The following is a 27160-nucleotide window of genomic DNA, read 5'->3' as shown; positions in this document are numbered from 1 at the left end:
TTACAGTAGAACAACAAAAGGTAATTATTTGGTAGGTGCTCAGGCTGTTCATTTCTGGAATGGTATTAGCCTTTTTCTCTTCCTGAGGGAGATTGGATGGAGGTGGCAATTTGTTTATTTGCCTTAAATGATGTTGAATTGAAAAATAAGAGATGCCAAGAACCTATGCTGAAAACCATGGTGTAAATGAGAGTCTCTTACCATACATACTGGTACAGTAGGAGAGACCCCCACAGGGAAAACAAGTTCATTCTGTACCACTAAGTTCCTTGAGATTCATTCATAAATATAGATGGATATTGTGGGAAAGCAACGTAAGATCGTGAGGAGGACTGTAAATACGCTCAAGTGACTCTCACCCGGGGTGCTGGGAAACACATATATCACACTAATTGTTGTTCAGTCTCGGGTGCTTGCAAGGAAAACACTTGCACTTAGATAACGTAAGCCTGTGATGGACTCAGGGACACCTTATCTAGCAGCTTGAGAATCCTGGCCCGTTGTGGAAGAAGATCAAAGCACAGTGAGAAAGCTATGCCTGCTTGAACCCTTGAAATACCAACAAGAACAGGGAATCTGCACGCGCTCTTGCTCACAAGGACTCTCTCGCTGCCAAGGACTCTTGCTAACAAGAACTCTCTCTTGCGCCGTGGTGCCCGCGGTCCCTGCTTGTGTGCCTCTGCCCGGGTGTTGCTTCGGAGATTCCCTGGTCTGTGAGGTATCGAGATTAAACTTGTTCTTTGCCTTTCATCCGTGGTGTGTGGTTGTGGTTGTTCCTGCGTCCTGCCTGCATCGGCTCACACAGATATTAATTAGGAAAGGCAAATATTTTACTGGTGCAGATATGCAATCCTGTCTCTGAAGAAAGTGACAGGTGTATGTATTTGCTGAAAATATCCCAGAAATTAATGTTTTTGCAAAATAGTTTCTCACCTCTTTTTGTTTAACTGAAGTATCCACAATAAGGATCTTTTCTATGTGGGAGACAAATGCTTGAAGTAGTGAAACAACTTTATAAATAACACCTGTGGACTTGCATGACTTGGCAGAAGCTCAAAAAAACCTCTCAGACCAAGCTATTCTGACAGCAGTGGCCAGAGGTGCAGTGGCCAGAGGTGCAGTGCCCCTCTCCCTCCCCACGTCATGCTACAGGCAGGTCTGGTACCTTGCTTGGGGTTTGCTGCCTGGATGAGACCACCTTGGTGCATTATATGCCTGATATTGACATTGTCTTGCAAAAGAAATCTTGATGCTGGCAATATCTCCAGTCCATCATTCAAATTGGACATTAAAAATCTGCATCTAAATCCAGTTCCATGAAAGAACTCAATAATGTTTCTAGCATGTGTAAAATTCTAGGGCATTCAGAACAAAGCTGAATAATGTTGTGAGTACTGCTTTTTTCTGCTCAAATAAAACAAGAGCAGACTACCATAGTGCTCTATTTCCCAGTCTCTCCTCTCCCTCTGCTATTTTACCAGCCTGGTGAACAGGAAGCCTATTGGGAGTATCCAATTTAGCAGTCACAGTCAAAGCGATGAAGCTCATCACAGGATTACAGAAACGTTAGCTGAGAAGGCTCTTTGGAGGCCATACAGCTCAACCTACCACTTGGAACAGGGTTTTTGCCAACACTGGATCCAGTCAGCTGTGGCTTTGTCTAGACAAGTGTGTAAGACCTCTAAGGATGGAGACACCACAACGCCTCTGTTCCAGGGCTGTACCACCCTCCTAGTGAAGAACTTTTCCAATCTAAAACTCCAAAGGTGCAGTTTGATGCTATCACACACTGGTGTATTATCTGCTACTACTGAGATCCCTGTTATTTTTGTAACTCCCTCCAAGTAGTTGTGGACCCCTAGGCCTCCTCTTCCTCAGATTAAACAATTCCAGCTCCCCCTACCTCTTCTTGTAGACCATGTCCCCTAGGCCCATGACCATCCTGATAGCCCTTTGCTGGACCCCATTTTCTCAACATCCTTTTTGAACCAGGGGACCCAAAGCTGGACATGGTATTCCTGATGTGGATGAGATAGATCTCCAGTGCAGAGAAGAGGGGGCTAACAACTTCACTCAAACTGCCACCCACCTTATTCATATTGTGATGAGAGTGTCCGGGTAGCTCATATTCAATGTGGTCCATGTCCTTTCCAGCAGTGCTGCTCCCACTTGGCTCCCAGCCTGCACCAGTACATTGGGTTTTTTTCCTGCCCTGGGCACAGGACTCTGCAGTTGTCCTTGCTGAACTTCCTCAGATGTCTGTTGTCCCAGTATCAAGTTTCTCTGTGTCCCTCTGAATTTGGCATGTCAACTGCTCTCCCCTAACTTATTATCATCCACAATGAGGGTGTACTTTGTCTTCTCATGTAGGTGGCCGATGATGCTACTGAACAATATTAGCCCCAGTCTACTACTGGAGCCCAGTGGTCCAGCCAGTTTTCACCCCACCTAACAGTCCAGTCTTCCAGCCTGTATTTTCACAGCTTCCTTCCAAGACTGCTGTAGGGATGGTGTTGAAAGCTTTACTGAAGCCAAGCCATTTCTACTGTTCATGGCTCACAAATCCTTAACCCTTGTGCTGTCAGCCATGTGATCTTGGCAGCAGGTCCCATCCATTCTCTACAGAAGAAATAAATAAATAATATAAAAAAGAGAGGATACTTCAGTATGATCAAAATATGACTTTGCTTCCTCTTAAAGGAAAACAGAAGTAGTTTAAATGTCTGTAAATGCTGTGTACAAATTCCCCTGCATGTCAGTGCTGCTCATACAGAAGGGATTCTGTATGTCTTTGTCTGAGCATCTCAGATTTGGGTATATTAAAATGCATGTGAATCTTCAGCTGGATCTCAGAAGGAAGCTCTCAATAGCTAGGGCCTAACATCAGGCAACATATTTGCAGCAAGCTATTTATTAATGCAGTGAATTTAGTTTCATTTCCAGTTTGCAACATATCCAACAAACAGACCTCAGTTATTATTCCAAATGTGTTTATAATTGGATTTTATTTCAAGCCTGTTTTATTTGTACATATGCCAGTTTATGGAAGGTCGCACACACTCCCTTGTTTCAAGTACAACCGTTCACCTGCATGACATGGTGTAGGGCACAAGAAGACTTTATTACAGTAACATGGGATAGTTCACTTCTTCCCATCCAAGTATGTAGAGTCCCAAGCACATTTTATCTCGCTATCACAGTAACTCAGGATAGTTTGCCCCCCCCCATCTGCACCTACTTTTGCACAGGCACCAATGTGACAGCTAGCTGTGGATCTCGGAATTTAGACAACAGGACCTGCATTTCATCAGCAAGTTCACTAATGAGCAAAACAGGACATTGCATATGTATGATATATTAATCAGCACAACTTTTATTATCCACCCCTGCAGTTGCTTTCCCTTGAGCTTCACCCCTGAGCTGTGTTGGGTCCCCATTTTGACTAGCATCAGGTGTCCTGGGGCTCCCACCATGGAAACAGTATGTTTTTGATAAAGCCAAAGCTTTCACTTGCTGAGTGTTGTGTGCCTCATCCCCTGAGGGATCCACACGTGCTTTTCTTTTGTAACACATAGTGTTATCCTGGATGACTGAAACCTTTGTGAACAGCTAGCTGTTCCACTCCCACACAGGCACAAGCACAGCCCCAAACATATCTGCAGCGTATTGACTGGTAGGCATGACCAGACCCCTCAACGCACAGCTCTCCAGTCTCCTCTGCTGCACTCAGAGAAACTCTTCGACCCCAAAGGTCTCCTTGGCACACATGGGGTGGGACCACTGGGAGAGCAAGGGGAAGATGCTCAGGTCTATAATGGCTATTATAGTTCATAGCCTGCCTGGATAGAGAGCAGCACCCACATCATCCGAGAGGCAGCAAATCTTCCTAGCCTCTGGTCCATGGCCAACTCCACTTTCATCAGGGGGGGAAAAAAAGAGTAATGAAGCATGTATCCCTACAAGATCTTTTTGAAATGTCATTAAGAACATTCCATAAAATTAACCGTCTCAGGAATCTCAGACCTTTCCAGGAGATGAAGCTCCCTTGGACTGGTTTTTGTTCAGGCACCAGCATGACTTCTCCGTCAAGGGCTCTGCTTACTGTCACAGCTGAAGTGGGTTACTGCAAGATTGCTGCTTGGAGAAACAACTTGATTTTGCTAAATTTCTTCTGCAAGTCCTCTTGAATACAGGGCCTGAGATTTTTAATGGTGTGTAGGCATTGTTCTATTTAGCACTGCAAAACTTATACATAACTTCGCTACATCTTATTTTCAGAAGTCCTCAGGAGCTTAAGGAATCAGAGCAGGATTTTAAAAGCTGGTTGAAACATGGTTTTATTTGAACAGACAGGAAACAAAGAAGGACCTACAAAGACATCCTGGCAGTGGCAAAGAAAGCTCATAAACTGCCTGTCATTTCACTTTACAACGAACCACCAAAGACTTCTAACCCCTACTCAAGATCAATCCTAGGGCAAAGGAAAAAAACAAAAAAAACCCCAAGATTTGAAGAAATGTACAAAAGGAAGGGGCAACACATGATAAATGCTGAAGGACTAGTACATTATATGATGGCAAATCCTTCCTGAGTAGATCTCAGATGTACCAGATGGGAAGGAACTGAGTGATGTATTGGGAGTGAAGAAAGCAAAAATGGAAAAGTAAAATATTTTTGTCTACTTTGCCAGGAAAACGGGACTTATGTGATCACACTGTAAGTATATCTGTGCCTCTTTCTTCTCTCACTTGACACTCTTAATCAAATTAAATAGAAGCGAAGAAACCTTCCAAACAATTTAAGTGTTTACAACTTCCAGAAAGATAAATGGCCAAATAGAGAAGATGCTTTTTAGAGCTGCAACACAAACTCAGCTTTTTTTTTTTTTTTTTTAACAAGCAGAGCCCCCAAAAGGGAAAATTAGTCTTGTATATATGCTCTCACTGTAGGAAAAGCTTGAGTAAGAGATAGCAAGTCCTTAGAGCACTGACTCGGGAACAAGATCTACTTACATTAGAGAACTGGCAAAATCACAGTTCTCAGCTGTAAGTCCTCCCTGCTGCATGGACAACTGCTTGCTTTTGAAGCAGGCAAAGAGAAGTTTCAAGGTAAATTAACATCAGTTTTTGTTCACCTTAACAAACCACGTGTTATAAGCTGTAGCAGGTGGCCAGCTGCTTCAGTTCAGCCACTGAGGCAGCTAATATTGACAAACATATTTGTTAAAGAAGGGGAGGTTCCTTGAAGCATCAGCAGGGAATTGGAACAGAGAGGAAAGCAACTCTGAGGACACGGTAAAGGAGAGTTGAGCTTGAGTTGACTGTAAAAATGAAAGCAAAAAAAAGTTAGTAACAAAAAGGCAAGAGTTGGAAACATCTAAGGTTGGAAATCAGTACAGATCATTCATGAGCATGAAGAGGAATTCACCAAGGGAAATGAGAAGAAACAGAAGACCAGGGGCCAAAGTCAGGAGAGAAAAAAGCTGAAACAGCAAATTGTTTGGAAGTACAGAAAAGTGTGTGTGTAGGGGGAAGCCAAAGGCTACTACTCATCAGCATTTCCTTCCCTATTCTTTTCTGCTGTCTTAGGAACCAGCTTTTCTTCTCACTGTTTCTACAGAAGCTCTTTCTTCTCCTGAGTCAGAAGGCATTTCTTACCATCAGCTTTTCACAGGCTTTGCACTGCTGCTTTGTAGGCAGGAGAAAACAAGACCCAATGGGAAGAAACCCCAGATCTTATTCAGAGATTAACACGGGCAGTAGTTCTGACCATGCTTCTTCCTCATCCAAAGATCCTCCCCTCCTACCCAAGAAGGCCACCTCTTACACACATCTGAAATCACATTTTATATTTGACACTTACAAAGCCTTTGACAGGAAATGAGATGCTAAGTAATTAACCTGTTGTATACATTACCTTTTTCAAGAAATTTGTACTTCTCTGAATCTGGAAAACCCCTTCCATATAGAAAAATAGATGGACGCAATAGGGGAAACTAGGACGTAATAGGCTTTGACTACCCGAAGTGCCTGAAGCCCAGTTTAGGCAGAACTGAGGCTTTGATCTTAAAGTTCCGTTTCCCAAACTGGTAAAGACCAGAGCCTCAGGAAAAATTGGAAATTACTTAGAAAATGAAAAAAAAAAAAATCCTTTAAGTATTGCATGCATGTGATACACAGTAACCATTTGCAGCTCATAGTTTGAAAGGGTGCTTTATTTTGCTTCAGTACAGATTCAGTCCAGTTCACAGAGAACACATTAGTTAATACATATCTTCACTTTGTAGGAGAAATGGGCATGAACACATGAGCACTCAGTCACCAGCCTTTTATAGCCAATTTATGCAACTTTTGCCTCTAAAGCATCACGTATGGCACACAGGTTTCACTAACATCCCATATAGGAGCACTGTAACATCATCTCTAGAAACACAGGAGAGGAGAATGTAAATCCCAAGGACTGTAAAATTATATATATATATACTGCTTGTGGATTTATCTTTCAGAATCATGTTTTTGACATTAACTTGAAAGTTTGTTTTAAAAGAACGAGTCCCTGAATAATGAGTTCTTCCTTGAGGCACGGGTTCAAGTTCAGGCTATGATAGCAATCTTCACTTTAAGCAGCTATTGAGAGCTGAGGACTCAAAGCAGCCAAAACTGTCTTAAAACTAGGTCTCCAGGACTCTGTGAGCTGCAGTAGCAGCTAACAGGCAGAAGGGTACCTGAATCTCAGCAGAACAAACCAGTCTCCCATGTTTAATCATTTTATTAAACCTGAAATAGCAATGAAGGCAAAGATGTTTGCTAAATCAGTCCCTGTTAACCTACCAAACTTACCTTCATTGTTAGATATAAGGTCTGGTAGCACTCATGAGGTTTTGGGTTTTTTAAAGCACAACATAGGACTCAAGACTCCAAAAGCTCATCTATTTCCCCCACACATCCAGGCTTATACCAGGTGGTATAGCAAAAGATACCATCACTCTTCACAAACCCTTTGTTACTTACATCAAAGTTCTTTGATACACCCAATACAAACTCCCCCCATCACAGACAGCTTTTCTATCTTTAAGCAAAACAAAGCTGATAAATACTGTAGGCAGTTATCTTCTACATGAAAAAAAAAAAATTGCCAAAAAAGCAAACCTCAACCCAAACCAAAACAACAAACCCTCTCTCTGGAAGGGATTAAAGAAGGGTGAGGTTTTTTTAAACCATGTTGGCTGTAAGGGCAACAAAAACCCAATATCCTCCACAATGTAACATGAAACCAGCAAGAACATGAAAAATACTGACAGAATGAAGATGAGAGGACAGAAAAGGGACTATGAAAGATACTTTCAGTCTGAAGTATGTTTCAAGTAGCTTAGATTTTCAAAGTCATTTTAAAAGTTTTGTGCACTCAACTTGTTCCCAAACACTCCACTATTTTTTCTGACTTTTTCACCTAATTACTTTTCTCTCCTCTCAGAGCAACAGAAAATGAGAAAACAGATCACAGGAGAGAAAGACAATAATAGCAGTGAGTTAGCATATACTATCAAGTACAAAAAGTATTCTGTAAGTTGTCAAATATAAGAGCAACACAGCAACTTTAATTTTTCCCTCCACTTAAAGCAATCACATTTTGAAAATGTTTAAAAGAAAATGTCCAAAGTTCATGCCCAAGCTCCTCAAAGTTTTAAACACAGCATCTTACAACTGAGAGAACACTGTTTGTCTTTTTATTTGTAAACCAAAGTTTGAAATACTTTCAATATACTTTAAATTTAATTTTTCTAAAGAAACATCATTTAAGAACTTAAAGACCAGTGTGCCACTAAATGTTAAGGACCATATCTTAAAAAACTTCATTAAAAAAAGGTTATATAGGTATGATGAATTTAAGTTGTATTTTGAAGTCAACTGCTTAAGCATCTAAATGATTTACAATGAAGTGCAAAATTGGAAGTCCAGTCACAGATGAGGCTGTAGAGTTGTGCTCAAGATAGAAGAGGTCTACCCATGGCAGGCACAGCTGCATGCTCATAAACTAACTCAGTCTGTCTCAGCCATGAATCCTGTGGATCTGAGTGACACTGCTGATTAGGTTAGTTTGATCTTAATATAAACTCTCCCTTTCTAATAAGAAGGATATTAACTAAAGCTTTCAGTTAAGCAATAAAACCTTTCTAATTAGCAACAAAAAAATAAAAATTACATGCTTGCTCTTTTTCAGGCACTTTTAAGATCATAGTTTATTTACTGTAGGTAAAAAGCTAGTATACAGATTAAGGGATCCCTTAAATTTCAACTCTACAGTTATATACCATCTAGTATTCTTGCTCTGAATATTAGCAAAAAAAAGTTTCTAAACACCTGTAAGCCCCACTATAAATCTTCATTGTTATGAGGAAAAAAAAACCTATATAAATCATTGCTTAATTTGTTCAATGCATAATATTTACACTGTGAAACCAATGGGAGATAACAAGCAGTGGCAAAGAGGCAATAAATTTTAAAACCCCAAATTTTAATATTTTTTTTTACAATAGTGTGCTAATCAGCATAATTGTATATAAAAAAAATAAAATATAGCAGAGTGTCCCATTACAGAAATTTTAATCATCTGAACTGCAGTCATTATTTGCTAACCATTTACATGCAATACCAGCTAGGACTGACTTTTTGTTTTTAAAGTGTAAAATAGATTACGAGGTTTAAGAGATAAACATTAATTTGTGTACAAACAAAATTAAAAACTGCACTCAAGAACTGTACTGATCACAAGCCTCTTCTATACATGGGGGGAAAAAAAAAGAAAAAAGTATAAACAATGATAGAAAGTGGTCTCTTTCTATACACTAATTATCAAAGGCAATGCATAGACTGAGAATACCTGGATGGCAAATTCTGTAGACACAGCTTTCACATACATGCTCTTTATAGGAGGCCTTTCTTTCTATCAAATGGCAACGGCAGATAGCAAATAAGGGTTACTATGTGTACAACTAAGTAGATCTTGCAAAATACTAAGATGGAGCAGTTGTTAATATACAATTTGAACTATATATACACAATATAATGGAATGTATCCCATCCCCAAACTGTTTTATGAAACAATTGGACCTTTCTACACTAGCTTTACGACTCAACTATCGTTCTAATGAAAACATGAAAACAAAGCTGCTTAATGGCATTTCTGCTTTTAAAGTAATTTTGTTAGATATAATTGAAACGTCTGTGTATAAAATGTCCTGACAGACACTTCAACATGGAGCTCTGGTGATTTTAAAAGGCCCTTTTTTCAATCTGTTATGAATTGTACTGCAGAAGTACTGATGCATGCACACATCTGTGTCAGCTGAGACTAGTGATCCAACTGCATGCACATTTCCTCCTTGAGGTACTTTCCACGTTAAACCACTTCAATAACAGTAAAATATATTAAACAAAGTATTTCAGATAACCCAAACTGATAACAGAAACTAAAATGCCAATATGGCAGTAAAACCTTTTTCTGTTGTTTTTAAACAGGAAGGTCTCTTGTACCAGCAGAATCCTGTATACAGATACACAGAGAAGGAGGGAATACACCACTTATAATTCCCATTAAACAAGAGATGATTCATCACATGAGAAGGTACAAATTACAGATAAGATGAATAGTCAATAGAAGAGAAACAACTGGTTTACATGAAAGAAGAGAGAACACTTCAGTCTGAACGCAGTTATTTTGTAAAAGCTGCTACAACAGCCCACAGAACCTCATTCGCGTTGGCTTTCATACATTCAACCTCAGGGTCTAAATCTAGAAGCTGCCGCACTCTCTTTGTGGCTATATCATACTGCTCATCCAAAAGTGGGGCAAAAGCATTCTCCAGAACATCTGAAGCATGGGCTAAATAAACAAGTGCCAGCAAGCGCTTGTCCATGCGGTGAGGGTCATTCACCCATTTGTCAAGAACTGCTTCTTGAACCTTTTTGATGAGGCGCTGTTTGATATTGTTGTTGGTGAGAGGGTGCGTAGTCATGTCAAAAAGAAGGAAGTTCTGTTTCTCTGTTGTCAGTACACCTTTTTCCACTAGATTTTTAGCTAACCGTTCACGGACATTTCGCAATTGGTAGTGCAACTTCAATGGGTTCCATGTTTCACCTAAAAAAAAAACAAACAAAAAAGCCAAGAGTCAGGCAAAGTTTAAGCTGTACTATTACAGTGATTCTCGCCCCCCCACTGCAGAATGAGCTGTCAAATTCACATAGATATTACACTAAGATATTGTGTTCATGTCAGCATTTCTCTGATCTCTGACCTACCCAGATATATGCATAGAGACAGAGATCACGAGAGCCTCTTTTGAGGAGTTTCAGCATCCATTTAAAGTTTGGACAAAATCTTGATTAGGGATATGACAAATAAGCATTCCCGTACTGAAGAAAAAAAAAAAAAAGAACCCCCCCCCCAAAAAACACCCAAAACAAACCACCAAACAAAACACCACACACAGTCATGAAGAAAGAGTTAATAAAAACAAAATTAAGCATCTCCTCCAGTCTTGTCCATTTGTCTACTTCCAGCATTTTATCAATTCAGAAGCTGGAAGAAGTGTCATTGTCATTTTTTCTGCCACAGAGGCAAGCTAATGCACACCTACCCTCATTTCTCTATTTCTTCAGGTTTACATTCTTCTCTCCCTTCCTGCCCCCACCAGGTGAAACAGTGACATGCACTGTGTGAGTGTGGGTGTGTGCATTACACACGGGCACATGTTGGGCAGGGGCTTTGATGTTTCTATAAAAATTATTTCTAATGTTTTTTTGTTAAGGCAGGAGAACTGGGCACTTCAGAGTGTGTGAGTGTGTGCTTAGAGGAGGGAATATTAAAAGCACAAAAATCAGCATCAACAGCTACTGAGAAAGCTAAAGTTGCTAAGCACTGAGAAATCCATCTTTGCTTAAGACTTTACTTAACAAGCTAAAATTTTAGGCCCAGCCTACCTAAGTATTTATTCTAAGTATTAAAATCCCCTCCTGATATATAAGAGCCTATGCATTTCAAGAGGCGAGGGAAGAAAACAGCATAAAGTATTTCTTACATAGATGGGGTTTTTCCCATAAATGATGTGAGAATTTCTATATCAGAAAGCTTTTAAAAAATAATTGGTTTAAATAATAATAATAATACACAGGTTACTTTAAGGTTTCTCCAATTGTGATGGAAGGTGACATACACTGTATCCAAGTAAACAAATGAGGTAACACCAACTGCATAGTGAAAGGTAGAGAACCCACCCAGGCCTGAACTCCACAAGTCCCTATAGGAATCACATTCTCATTGAATGTGATTCCCCAGCTTGATCCAAACTTCTGTGTTCCCTATACTTGCTTCCCTTAGAGGCTATCTTATAAAAAAAGATCAGCCTGGCAAACATCACCTCAAATGTCCTTATAAATATTTCCATGATGGCTTTGAACGCTAACTTCAAGCAGCATTCTTCACATCACTGATAATTATGGATAGAGTAGCTATTTCCAGGATCAGGCCCTAAAGCAAAATTCTAAAAGAGTTTGTCAAAAACCCAAAACAAAACACAAAAATATTTTTCTTCAAAGGACAGTTCTCTAAACCATGGGAAACACAAAGAACCCTAATGACATCCAAGAACTAGTAATTAAATACCCACGTGTAAGTAAAAATTATTTATCTAAGTCTCAGACACAGCACTGATGATAACTGTCTTCCCAGAGCCAAAGCTTAGCAGGGTCAGGAAAACCTTAGTCTAGCTCAAGGAAAACCCACAACATTGTTCATTCATTAGTTGATCTTTTTTGAATCAATACTAACTCGATGTGCTCCGCACTGCGAAAGAAGATGAAACGTCAGCACAAATTATGTATTTGGGACAAGAAAAAAAATAATTGTTTTTGCAGTCTGTAAAAGTGAAGGAGAGCTGAGCAAGAACTAAACTGCAAGGCTACGCAGCAGCCATGCTCCCTAATGACAGGGACTGCTTTGTTCTCTCTCCCCCTCTGCCTGACAGTCAAGGAGCAAGAAGAGAGGGATGGCAAGGGCACAGAGTATCAACTGTATGCAAATATGCAAAGAAGGCTGCTTCAGGTGGTACAGGACAAATGGGAAGAACATAACGAAAACAAGGCAAAGAAAGCTGGAGAGATTTTGCTCATTTTTGAAACTCTTACTTATCTGTTGTTACAAGTAACAAATAGATTTAGATAGAAAATTTCAAGTCTCATTAACCCCTACACCTCCCAAAGTCATATTGTTGACAAAACAGTGCACAATTAAGTACAACTGTGATCTACTCCAGGGAAGCTGCATTTTGTGTGTTTTGTAAAAACAGACAAACCTTAGTGATGAATTTTGGCTACAGAAAAAACAACAAAAAACCCCCCCCTAAACCAAAAACCCAATAAAAGCACTACATGTTAAAAGATGGTCAGTTAATTTCAGTTTAATTTATGCAGCCTGAGATAACAAATGTTGGCGAGGTATATGAAAAGTGTTAACTGCAACTGTAAAGACAAAATCTAATTAACATTTTGTTTTTCAGCAACAAATTATTAGCTTTACAGGAAGAGCTGTGTGCAAAGTATTCATCTTGAAGACTTTGTTTTGAACAACTAGAAGTATCTAATATTTGAAAATATTTGTTACATTTCTTCAGTTAATGGAAAAATAGAAAGAAATCCTGACTATTGTTTCTTTATGATTAATGGTCAAATCACCCTCAATTTTCACATCTGAATAGCGAGCTCCTTATCTCCTTTCTTTATCAAAAGATCTGAATACTGAACCCATACAGCTATACTCCAAACTTCCACTAACCCTCATTTCCAATTACAGAGAAAGGCAGTTATATCTCCAGGGTGCAGTCCTGATTTACCTTGGAGTCAGTGGAAGACACTTCTTCCACAGAGTAGAGGTATCCTCTGACACTTCCATCTAGATCCTTTCTGTACCAAGTTAAGTCAAAAGCAACAGTTACTTATATTTGATTAAAGGCTAGAATCAACAAGAGACTACTCTAGAGAACAGACTAATTAACTTTTTTGCATACTACCTCCCCAAAAATCTTACAGTATAATCTCTAGTGATGCCAGATAATTAGCTTTATTGGGGGGGGAAAAAGCAAATACATTATGTTCAAGGCTTACCACTAAGTAGTTCAATCCAATTTTGTACTGTTTCAGGAGGTTGGGTCTCTTTTATATGTTTCAGAGCTTCATCAAGCAGAACGTCCCCTGTAGGAACATCTGACTTGCAAATCACCTAGGACAGAATAAAATGCAGTCAGTATTTTGACTTAATTCATATACCATAAATATCTAACAATAAAAACTGGAAAAATCTGCCTGTTATCAGAACCAAGGAAAATTTTAAGGGTGAGGAACCTTCTCTAAGAATATGCAAGTTTAAAAAATACCTAGTTGTTAAAAAAACTATTTAGGATTTTAATTACAAAGCTACATTAAGTCTTAAGTTACCTATAACCTAAATTAACCTTAATTGACTAAAACTATAGTATTAATAACATGCTTAATACATAATTTTTAAAGGAAGATAATCCACCAACCTGGCCAGGTCCTTCACTTCCTCCCTCAAAACAAAGTATACTACAGTGTTAAATTGCTCTCTGATGGCAGTCAATTTTACTGCTTCAAGTCAATTTATTCAGAATACTACAGTTAAACAATTAGACCACATGAAACTGAAAAATCAATTAGAAAGTGAAAAAACAGGAAAACGGGTTTTCTTCTTCTTGTGTATTGATGGATAAAAATAGCTTCAAGACAACATCTATAAGTTTTACAGCTCTGAAGAACATGTTGACCAGCAACACTACATTCCACTCACTAACAATTAAAATAGACATATTGGACAAAAAACGTATGTACCAATAACCCCCTTAATATGCAAAAATAAATGCAATATCACTTAAATTTATTAATCAATAACTTCTAAAATTATTTGAGTTGTTCTCCCAAGAAAACACAGGAGAGAGAAAAAAAAATCATTCACAGTAACATAACAAAATTTAAGAATGTAACTGCTTGTTTACCAGTATAAGTAGTTATATAAACTATGTATAAATACCATTTTTTCTGCTTAGAAAACAGAATAAAAACAGAATAACAAAATTCATCTTCCTTTAAGAAAAGAGCATAGAATAGATTCATAGACTGCGTTGGGTTGGAAGGGACCTTTAAAGGTCATCTAGTCCAACCCCCCTGCAGTCAGCAGGGACATCTTCAACTAGAGCAGGTTGCTCAGAGCCTCATCCAGCCTGGCCTTGAATGTCTCCAGGGATGGGGCCTCTACCCCCTCTCCGGGCAACCTGGGCCAGTGTCTCACCACCCTCAGTGTAAAGAACTTCTTCCTAATGTCTGATCTAAACCTGCCCTGCTCTAGTTTAAACCCATTGCCCCTCGTCCTATCCCGACATGCCCTTGCAACCAGCCCCTCCCCATCTCTCCTGTAGGTACTGGAAGGCCTCTATAAGGTCTCCCCAGAGCCTTCTCTTCCCCAGGCTGAACAACCCCAACTCTCTCAGCCTGTCCTCATAGGAGAGGGGCTCCAGCCCTTGGATCATCCTCATGGCCCTCCTCTGGACCCCCTCCAACAGGTCCATGTCCTTCCTGTGCTGAGGACTCCAGAGCTGGACACAGTACTGCAGGTGGGGTCTCACCAGAGCAGAGTAGAGGGGCAGAATCACCTCCCTCGATCTGCTGGCCACGCTGCTTTTGATGCAGCCCAGGATGCTGTTGGCTTTCTGGGCTGCGAGTGCGCATTATTGGCTCATGTCCAGCTTCTCATCCACCGGTACCCCCAAGTCCTTTTCCGCAAGGCTAATCTCTATCACATCATCCCCCAGCCTGTATTGATAACGAGGATTGTCCCAACCCAAGTGCAGGACCTTGTACTTGGCCTTGTTGAACTTCATAAGGTTTGCTCGGGCCCACCTCTCTAGCTCATCCAGGTCCCTCTGGATGACATCCCGTCCCTCAAGATAAATTACTACTGCTCTAAAGCTATTTATGAAAATAAAATTCAATCTAATGATTTAAAAAGTTTTACAAGTTAGCACTTTATAAGCATGAGGTTAAAAGATAACAGGCAATTGACAGAAAATCTCACACATCAAAACAATTCTACATATACAAGAAAAGCAGCAGGTGAAAAATCTTATTTTTAATAAAGCTTCATAGTAGTCAGAAATGTGTCCTGGAAAAGCTTTAAGTGTCTGTCCTGGTTCGGGGTGGAGCAGAGCCCACTTTCTGTTCAGGGAGAGAGGCTCTTGCTCACACTTGTTGCTGTGGCAACCAGGGTCAGCTGACCTGGCTGTTTACCCCATGGAGGGGTCCCACCTGTGGGGAGGAGTGGACAGGTCACAGAATCATAGAATTGCTAGGGTTGGAAGGGACCTTAAAGATCATCTAGTTCCAACCCCCCTGCCATGGGCAGGGACATCTCCCACTAGAGTAGGTTGCTCAGAGCCCCATCCAGCCTGGCCTTAAAAACTTCCAGGGATGGGGCTTCCATCACCTCTCTGGGCAACCTGTTCCAGTGTCTCACCACCCTCATGGTGAAGAACTTCTTCCTAACATCCAGTCTGAATCGTCCCATCTCTAGTTTTAATCCATTCCCTCTAGTCCTACCATTACCCGACATCCTAAAAAGTCCCTCCCCAGCTTTCTTGTAGGCCCCCTTAAGACACTGGTAGGCCACTATAAGGTCTCCTCGGAGCCTTCTTTTTCAGGTGACCCAAACTGACCAACAGGGGTATTCCATCCCATTTGCCATGCTCAGTATAAAAGCTGAGGGAGCAAAAGGTTAGGCCTCTTCTTCAATGGTTCTCTTTCTTCAGTGAATGTTTGAGGAGGACCCCGTCTGTTTGTCTACTTTTGATCCCAATCCATGCATTTCTGAATCCAGCTCTCATCCATTGCTGAGTCCAGTCTGGAACTTCCCCACTGCCTGCTAGTGACACCTCCCTGGGAGCTTGATAGGGTTTTTTATATATCTGTATATACTGTATCCATTTCGTTATTTCCTTTTTATTTTATTATTAATATTTCATTAAAATATTTTAGTTTTTTTCTGAACTCGTAAATCTCTTTATCTCTCTTCTTTCTCTCCTTGGAGTGAGAGGTGGGAGAGAGCATCTGTCATCTTGTCATTGGCCAACCTGTCCCAAACCATGACAGTGTCCCACTGAAATATATCCCAAGTTCAGTTATGTTCTGTAGTTCTAATAATCCTTACTACAAACAATAGAGGAGTACCCCATTTTCATAGGGTCTTTAGATGACACTGAAATGAGTTGCAATGGTAAGACAGCTTTGATACTGGCAAAGTGATCCCAAACTGGAGATGCGTACAAAGTCGATGAGATGATATTAAAAAGAAATGCAAAATAGTATAGTCAGGATGAGAAAACAGACTACGAATATAAAAGGTATAATTAATTCCTATATAATTCAGAATGGAAGAAAAACCAACCATCTAGTAATTCTAGCAGTAGACTATGAACCAAATGAATCAACAAAAACTAAGTCTTTTGACAAAGTAAGAATTTAATTCTCAGCTGTATTAACAGGAATTTGCTGGAGAGATCTTTGTGAGTACCTAACAGGTCATAGCTGGAATACTATGTCCAATTTAGATAGTGTCTATAAAGCACAGAAACTAAGATTTTAATAAAAATCAGCAAGAATGAACCAGCTCACAAGGCCAGGCTAAAAAGAACAACGCTTGTTTAGATCTAAAAAGAAGCATGTAAGATATTTTTACAAAGAGGGTATCAAACAGTAGTTTAGTGTCTAATTTGGGAAAAATAGAAGATACCAGCTTATTCTGGATATATGGAAGATGCAGGATGTACTGTCAAAAATTTCAACATGCAAATTAAACATCCAGGGAGGTTGTTGAATTGCATTCAGTGGAGAATTTTAAGACTAAATATCTGCCAGGGAGGGACCAGAAAAACATGATTTTCTGTTACTGCATCAAGATTAAATGGTCTCTTGAGATACTGCCTAGATCTCCACTTTTCAAAGCTGGAGATCACTCCAACCATAAATCTCAGATATTTGGTTTTAAGAACACAACTATGTTTTAATCCAGACAATCTCTATTTGAAACTAAACACACAACAATGCATATTTATCTTTCTGATTTACAAGCTTGCACCATAGTGTTACTCAAAACCTTTATTAATCACATATAGTGATATTACATATCTTCCAGTTTTATATCAAGACTCTGAATTTTTGGAAATTTCTCTAATTATACAGAAGCATACTTTAAGGTGTGTTTTTAAGCTACTAGGTTGTGGCTATTAATAATTAACCTAAAAACACCCCCAAGTTATTTATTTTTACTTCTTTTTAAAAATGATGTTGCAGCAGTAATTTTAGTTTCTTTGATATGTCCCATATGATTTGTTTCATAGTAACCTTAGTTACACTGGATCACTCCAGCCTGCTGCAGTTGGTAACCTACTATTCACCATCTCACTTTAACAGGTAAGATGTGAAGGCATCTTTTTGATCTGTTTTATTAAAAAAACCAAACAAAAACCTCACCGAAGAGATACATCCCAGATGTAAAAGCATTTTTTAAAGTAAGATTTTTTTAAAGTTTAGAAAACAGCTTTTCTTGCTTACTTGGGGTTAAGATACTTTTTTCTGTCACTGCAAAGAAGTTTAAGAAGCTAGTCTGAATATAATCCACAATGACAATATGAGACTAAACATACATGCATTTAGAGGAAAGAGCTGTAAGGAGCATAGACTCTCCCATTCAACTCAGGGCTCCATAAGCTCTTGGGAAGCCACAATACACAGCGATTTTGTTTCTAAATTTACCATTCTCTGAAGCCAGGCATACAGCATTGTTTCTTCTCAATTCTCTGCCACACAGCATATTCACTGCACAGATTTTTCTGAGTACCCATCCCCTCAAACAAAAGTATTTTGGTTCACACTTCCATGGTATTTCTCCTCCCCAGCACATGCAGACAGGCAACAGGGGAAATCCAGCCACCTCTCTCCTATGCTCATGGATCTGCTCTTTCCTGAAGGAGGATTTATTGACAAATGCTCCTTGGTTAACTCTCTCCAGAGTCATAACAGGACAAGAACTGTTAGCAGAACTGCTACCATGGACTTCTGGAGAGCAGACTTTGGCCTGTTTAAGGGCCTGTTTGACAGAGTCTCTTGGGAGGCAGTCCTGAAGGGCAAAGGAGTCCAGGAAGGCTGAACATTCTTCAAGAAGGAAGTCTTCAGGGCACAGGAGTAGGCCCTCCCCATGTGCTGAAAGACAAGCTGGTGAGGAAGACGACCAGCCTGGCTGAACAGAGAGCTTTGGCTAGAACTCAGGAAGAAAAGAGAGATTATGACCTTTGAAAAAAAGGGGCAGACAACTCAGGAGGACTACAAGGATGTTGGGAGGCTACACAGGGAAAAAATTAGAAGGGCCAAAGCCCAACTAGAACATAATCTGGCTACTGCTGTAAAAGACAATTAAAAATGTTTCTATAAATACATTAACAACAAAAGGAGGGCTAAGGAGAATCTCCAGCATGTATTGGATACGGGGGAAAACATAGTGACAAAGGATGAGGAAAAGCTTGAGGTACTTAATGCTCTCTCTGCCTCAGTCTTTAATAGTAAGACCAGTTGTTTTTGGGGTACCCAGCCCCCTGAGCTGGAAGACAGGGATGGGGAACAGAATGAAGCCCCCATAATCCAAGGGGAAATGGTTAGCAACCCGATACACCTCTTAGACACACACACAAGCCTATGGGGCCAGATGGGATCCACCCGAGGGTACTGAGGGAGCTGGCGGAAGTGCTCACTGAGCCACTTTCCATCATTTACCAGCAGTCCTGGCTAACCCGGGAGGTCCCAGTTGACTGGAGGCTAGCAAATGTGACGCCCATCCACAAGAAGGGCCAGAAGGAGAATCCAGGGAACTACAGGCCTGTCAGTCTGACCTTGGTGCCTGGGAAGGTTATTGAGCAGATCATCCTGAGTGCCATCACACGGCACATGCAGGACAACCAGGCGATCAGGCCCAGTCAGCATGGGTTCATGAAAGGCAGGTCCTCCTTGACGAACCTGATCTCCTTCTATGACAAAGTGACTCAATTAGTGGATGAGGGAAAGGCTGTGGATGTTGTTTACCTGGACTTTAGTAAAGCCTTTGACACCATTCTCCAGGAGAACGCTGTGGGAAAACTGGCTGCCCATGGCTTGGATGGGCATACTCTTCACTGGGTAAAAAACTGTCTGGATGGCCAGGCCCAGAGAGTGGTGGTGAATGGAGTTCAATCCAGTTGGCAGCTGGTCTCGAGTGGTGTTCCCCAGGGCTCAGTATCGAGGCAGGTTCTGTTTAATATCTTGATCAATGATCTGGAGGAGGGGATCGAGTGCACCCTCAGTAAGTTTGCAGATGACACCAAGTTGGGTGGGAGTGTCGACCTGCTTGAGGGTAGGAAGGCTCTACAGAGGGACCTGGACAGGCTGGATCGATGGGCCGAGGCCAATGGTATGAGGTTCAACACGGCCAAGTGACAGGTCCTGCACTTGGGTCACACCAACCCCATGCAGTGCTACAGGCTTGGGGCAGAGTGGCTGGAGAGCTGCCCAGAGGAAAAGGACGGTGTATGTGTGTGTGTGTGTCTGGATAATGCAGGCCTTCTGCTCAAAGAACTGATAAGGCTAACACCTGCTTTTGTGTGACTCACTCAGGAGGCCTAAGAGCACAGGATGCACCCTGAGGCATCTGGAAGTCCTACAGGGACAGGACAGCCCTGCTTTTTTGATAACAGGAATCTGCATAATTCTTTGTTTCTTCAAAAGGCTACTGTACCCGCTGAATGACCTTTGCCTCATTATCCACAAAACGCATATTAAAGCTGACACCCCTGTATATGCTAATGAAGATTATGGAGATCATGCTAAACATATGACTATAGCTTTTGTCTCCCCACCTAAATCATGCTACATGTCACCTTGGGGGGGAGGGGATAAACCTGAGGTGAAACTGCCCCATAGCAGTGGGGGTAGCAATGGGGTGGGTCATACTGATATAGCAAACATAAAAGGGGAAAATAAATGCCACTGGGGGGGAATACACAGAAGAGCGCTTGATGAGCTTAAGGGTCTTTTACAAACTAAATGATTCTAAGAAGAGTGGGAAATTGAGTGGGTTAGGGATCTTGAATTAAATCATCACAGAAGATTAACCATTCGCAAGGGGGTATTTTTTCCTCTCTCTTTACTAGATGAGCTAAGGTAGAAAAAGAAGCTAAGAACCTGGTTCTTCAGAGATGATGGTCCTTAGGCCTTATTGCAAAGAATATTTCAGTATTCCAATTTTTCAGTGATTTATCATGTAATAGATTTATTGTATCCAACTGCTGAGGACATTTCAATTACACAAAGTATTTAATTTTAATTTTCCACAATACAGCTTTGCAATTAAGCAATGCTAAAGATGAAGCACCTCTTGTGCCAATTTTTAAGTAAACTTCATTATTTAGTTTTAATACAAAAATTTACTCATGCATTAATCACTCAGAATTGTCAGCTATAAAATAACAAAGTTAATCTGCCAAGGATTTATTAGGATTTCTTTTAATAACTGTAATTATTTGGGTTGCTTTCTGAGACTGTAAGGCAACATAGAATACCAATTTTATATCTTCAATAACCACTAGTCTTAGAAATTACATTATTTATACATAAACCTCAACATTAATTTATTTGTTTCTAAAAGTGATACCAGTAGACAGAACTCCAAAATTACGCAACGATTGCATACTCTGAAGCCAAATTTACAAGGACGTCACAACATAAAATACATCATATTGACTTTCAGAAGTTTCACTAATGTTCATCAAGTCCTTGTCTGACAGTTTCTCAGTCTCATTTGTCTCTCTATGGCATTCAAACATGGATTTAATGTATCTTGATCACTTCTGAAGTTGTGTCTTAGAAACTGCAAAAAATAACGAGCAAAGATCTACTTGATTTAACACTTGAAGTGGAAATCATTGTAGCTAGCAATCTTTTAAGTCAGCTGTGTGACCAAGGCCACTGTTAGCTAGTTATAAATCTGTACTACTGCCCAAAGAACTAGTTCTACCCTGTTCTTGTTCTCACTGTATCGCTTGCGCGCCATCTGATGACAAGATCAAGAAAGTAATAAACAATAAAATAAAAACTAAACTGATCAAAGTGAATTAGCTTTCAGCCAGTGGTTACCTGACAATGCTGCACAAACACTAGTAACAACCCAAGAAAGACTCCAATAACAAGCCTCTGCAAAGACAGAACTACCCTTCTCAGCTGCAGCACAGGCTAGTGACTGAAGCCTAAACTCCTCCCTTCACACCATATCTTGAAGATACAGGGTTTTGAGTCACAAATCAAAGCTTTAGTTTTAATGAGATTTTACCTTTCCACAAAGTTCTAGAATGGAGCAGGGGCAGAAGCTGTATAAAAAAGGTATTGCCACTGAAACTCCACCTCACTGAATCACAACCTTGGATGCAACTAGACAGCTCATTCCATTCACTAAGCACAGTGAAAGCTGAGGGCAAGGGAAGCAAAGCCTGCAAAAGGGGGAGGAGAGGGACACTTGGTAGAGTCGAGACAATTAAATCTAGCAAACACAGAAATGAGACTGAATTTTAGTGTTAATGCAAGACTTCAAATAAGGTATAAAACACCACAAATAATTAGTGAGAAGGATTTCTAAATTGAGAGAGGTGGAGCAAGGGAAGAAGAAACATCATATATATCAGTAGTTAGGGATTTTATTTGCAAGAAATTCCTTAAACAGAATCATAGATTCACAGAATAGTTGGGGTTGGAAGGGACCTTTAAAGTTCATCAAGTCCAACCCCCCTTACAATGAGTAGGGACATCAACTAGATCAGGTTGCTCAGAGCCCCATCCATCCTGACCTTGAATGTTTCTGGGGATTGCGCATCTACCATCTCTGTGGGCAACCTGTTCCAGTGTTTCAGCACCCTTACTGTAAAAAATTTCTTCCTTATTTCTAGTCTAAATCTGCCCTCTTTTAGTTTAAAGCCATTACCCCTTGTCCTATCACAACAGACCCTGGTAAAAAGTTTATAAGTTTGTCCCCAGCTTTCCTGTAGGCCCCCTTTAAGTACTGAAAGGCCTCAATAAGGTCTCCCCGGAGCCTCCTCTTCTCCAGGCTGAACAACCCTCAACTCTCTCAGCCTGTCCTCATAGCAGAGGTGCTCCAGACCCCTTATTTCTGTGGCCCTCCTCCGGACTCTCTCCAACAGGTCCATATCTTTCCTGTGCTGAGGACTCCAGAGCTGGACGCAGTACTCCAGGTGGGGTCTCACCAGAGCAGAGGGACTGAATCACCTCCCTCGCCCTGCTGGCCACGCTGCTTTTGATGCGGCCCAGGATGCTGTTGGCTTTCTGAGCTGTGAGCGCACACTGTCAGCTCATGTTGAGCTTTTCATCCACCAGTACCCCCAAGTCCTTCTCCTCAGGGCTGCTCTCAATCCCTTCATCCCTCAGCCTGTATTGATAATGGGGATTACCCCAACCCGGGTACAGGACCCTGCAATTGGCCTTGTTGAACCTCATGAGGTTCACACAGGCCCATTTCTCAAGCCTGTCCAGGTCCCTCTGGATGGCATCCTGTCCCTCCGGCATGTCAACCACACCACTCAGCTTGCTGTCATCCACAAATTTGATGAGGGTGCACTCAATCCCACTGTCATTGATGAAGATAGTGAACAGTACTGGTCCCAATACAGACCCCTGAGGGACACCACTTGTCACCGATGTCCATCTGGACATTGAGCTGTTAACCACTACCCTCTGGATGCGACCATCCAACCAATTCCTCATCCATCAGACAGTCCACCCATCAAATCCATTTCTCTCCAACTTAGAGAGAAGGATGTTTTGGGGGACCGTGTCAAAGGCCTTGCAGAAGTCCAAATAGATGACATCAATTGCTCTTCCCTTGTCCACTGATGCAGTCACACAGAAGGCTGCTAGGTTGGCCAGGCAGGACTTGCCCCCGGTGAAGCCATGCTGGCTGTCTCAAATCCCATCCCTGTCCTCCATGTGCCTTAGCATAGCTTCTAGGAGGATCTGTTCCATGATCTTCCCAGGCAGAGAGGTGAGTGAGGCTGACAAGGCGGTAGTTCCCAGGGTCCTCCTTTCTACCCTTTTTAAAAATGGCTGCAATGTTTCCCTTTTTCCAGTCACCAGGGGCTTCACCTGACTGCCATGACTTTTCAAATATCATGGAGACTGGCTTGGCAACTACATCAGCCAATGCCCTCAGTTGGTGAGATTAAGCCTTTTTCATAGAACCCTCCTGCCTGCAAAAAGAAATCTCTTGATCGCCTTACAACAGCAGAAAGAATAAAGCATTTAATATTGGGTAGCTTTTAGCTCTCCTTAAACAAAGTGGGGAAAAAAAATAAATTGAAACAAACACTCCAAACCACCCCCCAAAAAAATAAAAAAAAAAAATCACATGATAAAATTAAAAGGAAAACAATTTTTTTCTTGTATTCTTTATTGAAGATATGCACAGGTTATTTTTCCATTTTTCTAAAAAGACAGTTAAAATTTCAGTTAGAGCTGACAAGGCTCGTGTAGAATGAAAATAACTGCTAAAGAACATTCCTGAATGCCTAAGGAGCCAAAAGCTTTGGAGGAAAAAAAAAATATTGTGCAAACTAATCAATGCTGAACATGCTTAAATGAAGCTAGAACTAGGAGTTGTTTGTCAGAACAGAGGTTCGATTCTTCAGAAGAGAAAGCTGGGAGAAGTTTGGGGAATTTGTAAGCTTTCCTTTAAAAAATTTAGCAAAGGATAATATTGACAGGGAAGTGTGCCATATAAGAGAATTTAGTTGTGATGGATAGACAACATTTGACCATGTTTTCAATAAACTTATTTTACAAGTATCTTCTAATGCTGATGAAGTAAAAATTCTTCAAACAGTGTGACTTTGCTCATTTTATACTAAGAAAAAAAAACCAAACAGTGGCAAAAGTAATAAATTAAGGCGCCTCAAATCTTTAGTCTAATTCAACAAAGAACCTTAAAAATTTGTCCATCTTAAAGGTGAGTATAACAAATTTAACACACCAGTCACATGCTTAAAGTAGATACAGTTTTATGTTCTCAGGGGCCCAAGGTACAAGAATTGTTTCCTTGCCATGCGTTGCAAGCACAAACACTGTGTACACCAGAATTAAACTGGTGACTTGCAGGATACATCTGGCAGGCCGTCAGTTAACCATTCCTCTCAGCCCCAGTCCACATCTCACCAACATTGCAAAATCCAGTTCCTTCAGCAGATTACAACTGGTGCTACTGGCTCTCAGCAGCAAACACTGCCACTGCACCCTGGCCAGAGCCACTTCCAACTGTTTGTGCAAGGTTCCCAACAGCAGCAGGAACACATCAAGAGATCAAACAGGAGCAGAGAACAAGCACAGAAGGTTTTACAAGGCACTTCAGCTCACCATTTAAACTCTTTAGGTAATAACTCTCCGCATCTAACTTGGGTCACTACTCAGAATTCCTATCCCCATATAAAGAATAATAATAATAATAAAATAATGTCTTTTTCTTACAACCAGTTGTAATTTATAGCTACTGTATTGCCTGGAGCATGACACAAAAGTAAATGTGACCATTTTCCTCCACTTACCTTTCTTGTTAATAGACTTTTGCGCCTCATTCCATAAGCCTCTAACTGAAGACGCCCACGCAATGCCAATTCAATTAACATACAGCCACGCAATCCTGAGGAGATGCAATCATTCCAGAATGATGTGTAACCCTGTGAAGAATGAAAGACAGTAAGATATTTTCATCTCCACCTGAAAGCAAATGGAAAAAGAGGCTTACTGCATTCTGTAAGCAGTTCTCCAGCCCTCATATACTTTTGAAGTAGCATCACTAGTCAGCTACCATTCCTGTATTGAAAACATGAGAGAGAAAACAGATGCATCCCCTATTAGTTTCAACACTTAGTCTCTGCTCTTTGAAGAGCAGGGAAACTTCAGGAAAGTGATAGAAAACAAAACAGCAAGATATCAAGAACTGTGAGATATAAAGTGTAGTTTATATGTAGTCAAAATAAACTTATTACATTTTTAAGACATCAAGCATTTGGCATTACCAACATCACACAGGCTTATTAGAGTTTCCCAAGAAATATTAACATGATTTTACATCCATAAACGATATGGCACCAATGAAGTAATAACCTGAAAAATCGACATTACATAAAATATGGAGTATATTGGAAATTAAAAGTCCAAACACAAACATGGCAATTAGCACAAACCACAGAACAGATTTTTCAGCTTGAATATAGTAAACCAAAAGACAAAAGGGCTGGAGCCCCTCTCCTATGAGGACAGGCTGAGAGAGTTGGGGTTGTTCAGCCTGGAGAAGAGAAGGCTCCGGGGAGACCTTATAGCAGCCTTCCAGTCCCTGAAGGGGGCCTACAGGAGAGATGGGGAGGGGCTGGTTGCAAGGGCATGTCGGGATAGGATGAGGGGCAATGGGTTTAAACTAGAGCAGGGCAGGTTTAGATTAGCCATTAGGGAGAAGTTCTTTACACTGAGGGTGGTGAGGCACTGGAACAGGTTGCCCAGAGAGGTGGTGGAGGCCCCATCCCTGGAGACATTCAAGGCCAGGCTGGATGAGGCTCTGAGCAACCTGATCTAGTTGAAGATCTCCCTGCTCACTGCAGGGGGGTTGGACTAGATGACCTTTAAAGGTCCCTTCCAACCTAACACATTCTATGATTCTAAGTTTTCAAACAAATATTTGGAACAGCTACTATTTTGTCATTTAAATCCTTTGAAAACATATATTTCTAAAACCTGATGCATGTTGTTGTGGTGGGTTGACCCTGGCTGGATACCAGGTGCCCACCAAAGCTGCTCTATCACTCCCCCTCCTCAGCTGGACAGGGGAGAGAAAATATAACAAAAGGCTTGTGGGTTGAGATAAGGACAGGGAGATCACTCACCAATCACCGTCACGGGCAAAACAGACTCAACTTGGGGAAGCTAACTTAATTTATTACCAATCAAATCAGAGTAGGATAATGGGAAATAAAAACTAGATCTTAAAAACACCTTCCTCCCATACCCTCCCTTCTTCCTGGGCTTAACTTTACTCCTGATTTCTCTACCCCCCCAGCGGTGCAGGGGGATGGGGAACAGGGGTTGTGGTCAGTTCTTCACCCATTGTCTCTGCCACTCCTTCCTCCTTCAGGGGAAAAACTCCTCACAGTCTTCCCCTGCTCCAGCATGGGGTCCCTCCCATAGGAGGCAGTCCTCCACAAACTTCTCCGACATGGGACATTCTCACCAGCTGCAGTTCTTCACAAACTGTCCCAGCATGGGTCTTTATCACAGGGTGCAGTCCTTCAGGAACAGACTGCTTCAGCGTGGGTCCCCCACAGGGTCACAAGTCCTGCCAGCAAACCTGCTCCTGCGTGGGCTCCTCTCTCTCTACAGGTCCTGTCAGGAGCCTGCTCCAGCGTGGGCTTCCCAGAGGGGCACAGCCTCCTTTGGGGCACAGCCTCTTGCTCTGGCATGGGATTCTCCATGGGCTGCAGGTGGATATCTGCTCCACTGTGGACCTCCGTGGGCTGCAGGGGAATCTCTGCTCTGGCACCTGGAGCACCTCCTCCCCCTCCTTCTGCACTGACCTTGGTGCCTGCAGGGTTATTTCACTCACATATTCTCACCCCTCTCTCTGGCTGCAGTTTCTCTTGCACAGTATTTTTTTTCCCCCTTCTTAAATATGTTATCACAGAAGCACTACCACTGTCACTGATGGGCTCAGCCTTGGACAGCAACAGGTCCATCTTGGAGCTGGCTGGCATTGGCTCTATCGGCCCCCCAGCTAACAAAACCTTACTATGCAAACCCAGTTGTTCTTATACAGACTGCAAAACTGCAAGCCACATTGTCATGGTTTTGGCCAAATTGGCCAATGGCCAGCGACAGATGCTCCCCCCCAGCCTCTTGTGCATGGAGAGGAGGAGGAGAGATAAAGAGAGATTTATGAGTTTAGAAGAAACTAAACTACTTTAATGAAATATTAA

At 41.2% G+C, this 27160-nt stretch overlaps 1 protein-coding gene across 1 annotated transcript in view; it reads right to left on the bottom strand.

The window, feature by feature from the left end:
- Window positions 1-4624: 4624 nt before the first annotated feature.
- LOC141735564 (Golgi phosphoprotein 3-like) overlaps window positions 4625-27160 on the bottom strand; it is a 48715-nt gene continuing 26179 nt past the window's right edge. Inside the window, exons 2-4 of the mRNA XM_074568557.1 lie at window positions 24740-24871; window positions 13158-13272; window positions 4625-10137 (exon numbers count right to left, since the gene is read on the bottom strand). Of these exons, the coding sequence (XP_074424658.1) occupies window positions 9713-10137; window positions 13158-13272; window positions 24740-24871 (672 nt within the window). The 3' untranslated portion in view covers window positions 4625-9712. The remainder of the gene's footprint in view (window positions 10138-13157; window positions 13273-24739; window positions 24872-27160) is intronic.

Source organism: Larus michahellis, chromosome W (assembly GCF_964199755.1).
Source record: "Larus michahellis chromosome W, bLarMic1.1, whole genome shotgun sequence".
In the NCBI taxonomy this organism is placed as follows: Eukaryota; Metazoa; Chordata; class Aves; order Charadriiformes; family Laridae; genus Larus; species Larus michahellis.
Note: the sequence above shows the minus strand (reverse complement) of the source record. Positions and strands in the feature narration are given on the sequence as shown.